Here is a 6747-nt window from a genome sequence, read left to right as displayed (position 1 = left end):
GGTGGCCTTGCAGTGCTTCAAGAGGCTGAGCAGAAAGCTGGGGACAGACTTCTGAGCAGGGCCTGTTGTGACAGGCCAAGCGGGGATGGTTTGAACTCAAAGAGGGAGATTCAGACAGGGAAGGAAGAAATGTTTGACAGTGAGGGTGATGAGGCTCTGGTTATGGTTGGCCAGAGAGGTGGGGGCTGCCCCATCCCTGGAACCATTCCAGGTCAGGCTGTTTGGGGCTCTGAGCAACCTGCTCTAGCTGCAGATGTCCCTGCTGGCTGCCAGGGGTTTGGACTGGATGACCTTTAAAGGTTCCTTCCAACCCCAACCACTGTATGATTCTTCCTCTACCTCCATTTTCATGTTGTGGTTATGTGTGTAGCCCACAAATAGTCTTTTGTGGCTGCTTCTGGAGCAGGTTGTCCTGTCCCTCAGTGAGCAGAGAGACCTTTGGTATTGGTACTACTGCTCCTTTCAAGGGCACAGATTCTCACCCCAAACCTCCCACAAGCAGGGGATCCCATCACTAAGTGGGACTCTGCAGATGCTCATCCCATGCTTTAGTCTGAGCAACCTCAGCAAAGAGCTTGTGGGCTTTTTAGTAAGGAGATAACAAAGGTCTGAAGTGCTTTGGGACAGCACCCCCTGAAAAGAAGAGGCAGTCAATGCCTCCACTTGAACAGAAGCCATGGAGGCTACAATGGTTTAACATTTCTTACCCACAGTTTCCTCTTAATTCCTTTAAAAGTCTTTGGTTGCTTTGAGGAAAAAAAAAATGATTTCTTTCAAGCCAATCATCCTCAACTGCTGGAAGTTAATTCCTCCAGAGCTGGCAAAGTCCATTCCTTGTCCTCCAGGACCTTATCTGTTTTGCTTTGTGGAAGTGAGGGAGGGGGAAAAAAAAGGTCAACCAAAGAGCATTTCTCTGTACTCAAGTTTCAACCTTCCATTAGGGACTCTTCAGAAGTTTAGATGTCCCTGGTTAGACCTTCAGCTACAAGCAAAGCAGCTCACATTCAGAGTGGATCAGTTTCACTGCCTGCCCACCTTGGGGCTTTGCATGAATTTACTTCTGGGTTTTATTCCTCTCTGCTTTTTGACCAAGATCTTCCTTTATGTACTCAAAAAGCTGGCATCCTTCCTGGAGGGATACACCCCTGAGGAAAATACTCCTCCATTAATACTCCTCCATTACTCCTCCTCCATTATTCAGTTACTCCATTATTAAATTACTCCTCCATTATTCAGTGACTCCTCCATTATTCACTTCCTACTGGAGGAATTCCTCCAGTCAAGTTTCCATAGACTCACAGCCCAGCAACTGTAGAAGATGCAGCTCCACCTTTGCCACATCTGATCCTGCTCCTTGGATCTCAAGTGCCTGTAATTTAAGAAGGTGTGGAGTAAACCAGGCAAAGTTTGGTTGTGAGATGGTATAACCTCCCCCCCCCCAGAGCATTGGGTGTAGATTAGTCAGCAGAGCCCTAGCTTGGGAGGAGACCTGGGGTCACCAGAACCACCACTTTTCACCATTCCCATTACTGATGCAGTCATTACATGGAGTCATGGAATTGTTTGAGTTGGAAAGGCTTCTAAGAGTCCAACCATCCACCCACCACCACCATGGCCATCAAATCATGTCCCAGAGTGCCATGTCCACAGGTTTCTTGAACACCTTCTGGGACAGCAACTCCACCACCTGCCTGGGTAACCTATTCCACACCTCTAAGTGGAGTAAAGGACTCCATAACAAGCTGGTAAGCAGTGACTTCATGCCCCTGCCTCTTCTTAGCTGGCCTCCAGTCATTCAAAAGGCAACAGGTAGCTTCCAACATCAGCTGCAACCTGAACTAGGGCATCTCCACAGGACTAGCTAGGCACCACACACCTTTGCAGCACAGCAAACAGCTGGAGAACAGACTGGAGACACCAGAGCTGCCAACAGTTTCTCAAACTCTCTTTGTAAATGGGTTGTAGTTTCTTCTAAAAGCAAGAGCCAGAAAAACCTTGTTGGAAAGACCAAGTGTGGAGGATAGAGCAAAGGTTTTCCCCCTAGAACTGTGTAAAATTCCATGTCAGAATTGTAAGGGAAGTGGATGTGTTGTTACCTTGAGGAGAGCAGGCACAGAAATTGTGTTTCATAGCTCCCACCTCTGCCTCAAACTTTTCTTGGCCTCCCAGTGTGAGGTGATGAAAATGGGTGAAGAAAGAGGTCATCCAGAAAGGTAATTCTCTTATCACAGCAGTTCTCATCATCTTGGAGGAAGATCATTTGCACAGGTCCTTCCCCAGTTGGGTGGCAGTGTTGATCTGGAGGGTAGGAAGGCTCTGCAGAGGGAGCTGACCAGGCTGGATTGATGGGCTGAGGTCAGTGGGATGGGGTTCAACAAGGCCAAGTGCTGGGTGCTGCACTTGGGTCACAACAATCCCATGAAGGCTCCAGGCAGGGGGTAGAGTGGCTGGAGACTGCCTGGTGGAAAAGGACATGGGGGTGCTGGTTGACAGCAGCTGAAGATGAGACACTGTGTGGCCAGGTGGCCAAGAAGGCCAGTGGCATCCTGGCCTGGATCAGCAATAGTGTGGCCAGCAGGAGCAGGGCAGGGATTGTGTCCTGGATACTGGTGATGCCATACCTCAAATACTGGGCTCGGTTTCTCCTGTTCAGATGGAACCTCCTGGGCTGCAGTTTGTGCCTGTTGCCCCTTGTCCAGTCTCTTGACACCACTGAGAAAAGTCTGGCCCCAGCCTCTTGTTTCCTGTATGGCCTTTATCTCTTGCTTAGCACTCAGCAGATCCCCTCTGGGGCTGCTCTTCTGCAGGCTCAACAGCCCCAGGGCTCTCAGCCTTTCCTCCTCACAGAGCTGCTCCAGGCCCCTCAGCACCTTTGCAGCCTCCCTTGGACTCCCTGTCTCTCTTGAACTGGGGAGCCCAGAACTGGGCCCAGTATTCCAGATATGCTCTCCTTAGGGCAGTAGAAAGGGGAAGGACAACCTCCCTCAACCTGCTGCCCACATCCCCGTGCACCCCAGGAGACCGCTGGCCTTCCCGCGGGCAGCTTGCAGGCTCTGTTGTAAGGCGTCAGTGTGTGCAGCGATCCCTGAGAAGGGCTAACCCACAGCGGAGCCGGACAGGGCCTGACCGCGGCTTTTTATCTCCGCCGACGGCCCGCTTCGGGGAGCGACGGGCTCTCGGGCAGCCGCCGAGCGGAGCCGAGCGCCGGGGAGCGGAGCGGAGCGGAGCGGAGCCGACCGGAGCCGAGCGAGGGGCGGGGCGAGGATGCGGCCCCGCCCCCTTCCCCGCCCCCTTCCCCGCCCCCCCGGCTCCCGCACGTCTCGCGGCGCCCGTCAGGCTCTCGCGGGAAGCGCCGGCCAAGATGGCGGCGGCGCCGGGTTCTTGAGCGGGCCGCCGCGGGCGGGCGGGCAGACGGCTCTCGGGCGCAGCGGGCTCCGGGTGCCTCTGGCGGGGGATGCCGACGGGACGGGACTCGCCACCGCGGCGGCTCTGAGCCTATCGACCCCTGCGGCTGAGGCGAACCTTCCCGGCGGGGCCCCGCCGGCCGCGGGGCCGCCGCTGGCGATGACCGGAGAGAAGCTGCGCTCGCTGCGCAGGGATCACAAGCCCAGCAAGGAGGACGGGGACCTGCTGGCTCCCGGAGAGGAGGAGGCGGCCGCCGCGCCCGGAGGCATCTTTACCGGCGGCCGGGGAAGCAGCGGGAAGGGCGGCAGGGCCGGCGGCCACCGGATCTTCAGCAACCACCACCACCGGCTGCCGCTGAAGGCGGGGGGGCCGGCGGGCGGCGGGACCGGGACCGGGCCTCCCGCCGAGCCCGACAAGTGCGCCCCGCATTTCCCCGTCCACGAGTGCGTCTTCAAGGGGGACGTGAGGCGGCTCTCGGCCCTCATCCGCACCCAGGGCATCGGCCAGAAGGACAGTCACGGTGAGCGGCGGGCAGCGGGCGGGCCTGGGCACGGCGTGCGCGGAGCGGGCGGGCCCGGGGCCCGGGCGGCCGCGGGCAGCTCCTCCGGGAGCCGCGGCCTCGGCTCTCGGCCCGCCCTGCTCGGCTGGAGGCCTCGCCTCTGCCTTCCGAGCCGCTTTTCCCCGCTCGGGGCTTGGGGGGCCGGCGGGGTGGGGGCGGTGATGTGGCTGCAGGGAGGGCAGGCTGGAAAACGAGTGAGGTTTGGGTGATGCTGGTGGGCACCGCACCGGCTCCTGTGGCCCCGGACTGCCCGCAGAGCAGCTGCTTGCCTGGTGTTGCTTCCAGTCCAGAACCTTACTTGCTTTGAAAAAGCAGTTGTTATTGCAGTGCCCGAGCTGTCACCTAGTAGCTCTGGGAGATGGACACCTCAGTGGTTCCATGACAGGTTGCACTTGATGATCTTTGAGGTCTTTTCCAACCTTATTGATTCTATGGCAGGCACACTCTGGAGTGCTTCATTTGCCTCTTGCTGCAACTGTCTTTGGTTTGATTTGATTTCCCACCCCCTCCATAAAACTTTTATCAGAGAATCACAGAATGGTTTGGGTTGAAGGGGACCTTAAAGATCATCCAGTGCCAACCCCTTGCCATGGACAGGGACACCTTCCACGAGAACAGAATTAACCAGGTTGGAAGAGAACTTTGAGATTGAGTCCAGCCTCTCACCCAACACCATCTAATCAACTCAACCATGGCACCAAGCACCCCATCCAGTCTCTTCCTAAACACCTCCAGTGATGGTGACTCCACCACCTCCCTGGGCAGCACATCCCAGGTTGCTTAAGGCCTCATCCAGCCTGGCCTTGAGCCTCTTCAGGGAGGGAGCATTTCCCTGGCACTTGAGTTCTGGAATTGGAAAGAGCCAAAATCATTTTCTCTGCTCCTCTCCAAGCTTGCTTTGGATAGAAGTGGCAGTAGCAGCAGAAGAAATAGAATCCTCCTGCTCCTCTGTAGTGCATGAATGTTTGACACCTTGCTAGGACAACTTAAAATAAGCTCTTCAATTGAGGGAGTGTTTTACACTGTTGGCAAATGTAACAGCCTGTCATGTCAGCTTAAGTTTGATGGTTAATTCTCATCTCTGTTTCCTGCCTATTTCAAGAGTAACACAGAATCCCAGCATCTTGACCCCACAGCTCCTTTAGCTCTTGCTGAGCATTGCTCAGCTCCCCTCTGGGGCTGCTCTTCTGCAGGCTCAACAGCCCCAGGGCTCTCAGCCTTTGCTCCTCACAGAGCTGCTCCAGGCCCCTCAGCATCTTGGGAGCCTCCCCTGGATTCTCCAGCAGTTCCCTGTCTCTCTTGAATTGAGGAGCCCAGAACTGGAACCAGTACTCCAGATATGGCCTCCCTAGAGCAGAGTAGAGGGGGAAATGAACCTCCTTCCAGCTGCTGCCCACACTCCTCTTGATGTCAGGCAGGGTAGGTTTCTGCTGGCAGATGCAGAGCTACACCGTATGTGGTATCAGAAGGGGCTGTGATGGATGAATGTGCCTGTGCTCCTCTTCTGAATGACAGCAAAACCTGGCCTTTGTTTGAGGTAATTGTGTGATCTGAGAGCATTCAAGCAGAGCAGTCATAGAATTGCTTGGCTTGGGGAGGACCTCTGAGGTCATCCAGCCCAACCATCAGCCCAGCACTACCATGGCTATTAAAGCACCTCCCCAAGTGCCATGGCTGCACATTTCTTGAGCACCTCCAGGGATGGTGACTCCAGCACCTCCCTGGGCAGCCTGTTCCAGTGCCTGAGCAATCACTGGGATTGCTCTAATGGGAAGAAGAATGCACCAGGGAGTTAGCAGCCCTGGCCAGGGGAGCATCAGGCTCTGAAACCCAACCTGATGCTTGTGGAGTAATTTGCCAGGTCCCTTTCCTCAGGCAAGCCAGGGAGGATTTCCTACAACTGTCACAACATTGCTCTCAGGATGTTGTTGTAAATATAGCTCCAGATAAATTTATCCTGTCCTCCTCATTCCATGCACTGCTGGAGTGAAAGCAGCAGTCTGGGGAGGAGATTTTCTCACTCCCTGCTTTCCTTCTGCTGCCTCCTCCAGCTCTTCCTCAAGGAACTCATCACCACGAGCTTAGCAGAGTTACTCTGGGGCACTTCTGCTCCTTCTTCAGCACCCTGTCATGTTCAGGAGATGCCAGCAGTGTTGCTGACTCTTTAGTTTAATATATTTGCACAGAGAGAGGCTCAGAAATCTGTAGGTAAAGGAACTTTCTTCTGCTTCACACTATCAGCAAGGTTGGAAGAGACCTCAGAGATCATCAAATCCAACCCATCACCACTTCCCTCACAGCTTCCTTGGTGCTGATTGCAGCAGGAGCTCTTTGGGGCCTTTTACTCATTCTCCTCCTCCAAATTTTCACTTTAAATGGTCTTTTTTTTTTCCACCAAAAGCCCAGCAGCAGCCCCTCGGTGCCTTGGCATGCCAGAGGCCTGACTAACGTTTCCTTGTTGTTGTTTTCTTCCTGCTTGGAGCCATCCTTCCTTTGTGTACATTTCTGAGGTGTGAGTTGCTGGCAGTAGATGACCTCCAGGTCAGAAATAAACCAGAAGGATCCCAGCACAGGAGGAAGTGACAGAGAAGGGAGAGAGACCTTCTAGTAACAGTTTGTGTTGGCAGTTCACTCCCTATTTTTAGCGTGGTGAAGTTCAGGAGAGCCAAGTCCTGTAGAGTGTTAAACTGTTGCTGTTCTGAGAAAGCAAAAGGAGTGCAGCCTCCCTGAGCTGACCTCAAACCCCATCACCCATCCAAAGGCTGCTGTCATTGCTCCAAAAC

General features: G+C 54.7%; 1 protein-coding gene across 1 annotated transcript in view; it reads left to right on the top strand.

The window, feature by feature from the left end:
* The first annotated feature begins 3358 nt into the window (after positions 1-3358).
* The window catches only part of ANKRD13C (ankyrin repeat domain 13C), a 34677-nt gene continuing 31288 nt past the window's right edge, over positions 3359-6747 (top strand). Inside the window, exon 1 of the mRNA XM_054165233.1 lies at positions 3359-3925. Within this exon, the coding sequence (XP_054021208.1) occupies positions 3565-3925 (361 nt within the window). The 5' untranslated portion in view covers positions 3359-3564. The remainder of the gene's footprint in view (positions 3926-6747) is intronic.

Source organism: Dryobates pubescens, chromosome 11, assembly GCF_014839835.1.
Source record: "Dryobates pubescens isolate bDryPub1 chromosome 11, bDryPub1.pri, whole genome shotgun sequence".
In the NCBI taxonomy this organism is placed as follows: domain Eukaryota; kingdom Metazoa; phylum Chordata; class Aves; order Piciformes; family Picidae; genus Dryobates; species Dryobates pubescens.
Note: the sequence above shows the minus strand (reverse complement) of the source record. Positions and strands in the feature narration are given on the sequence as shown.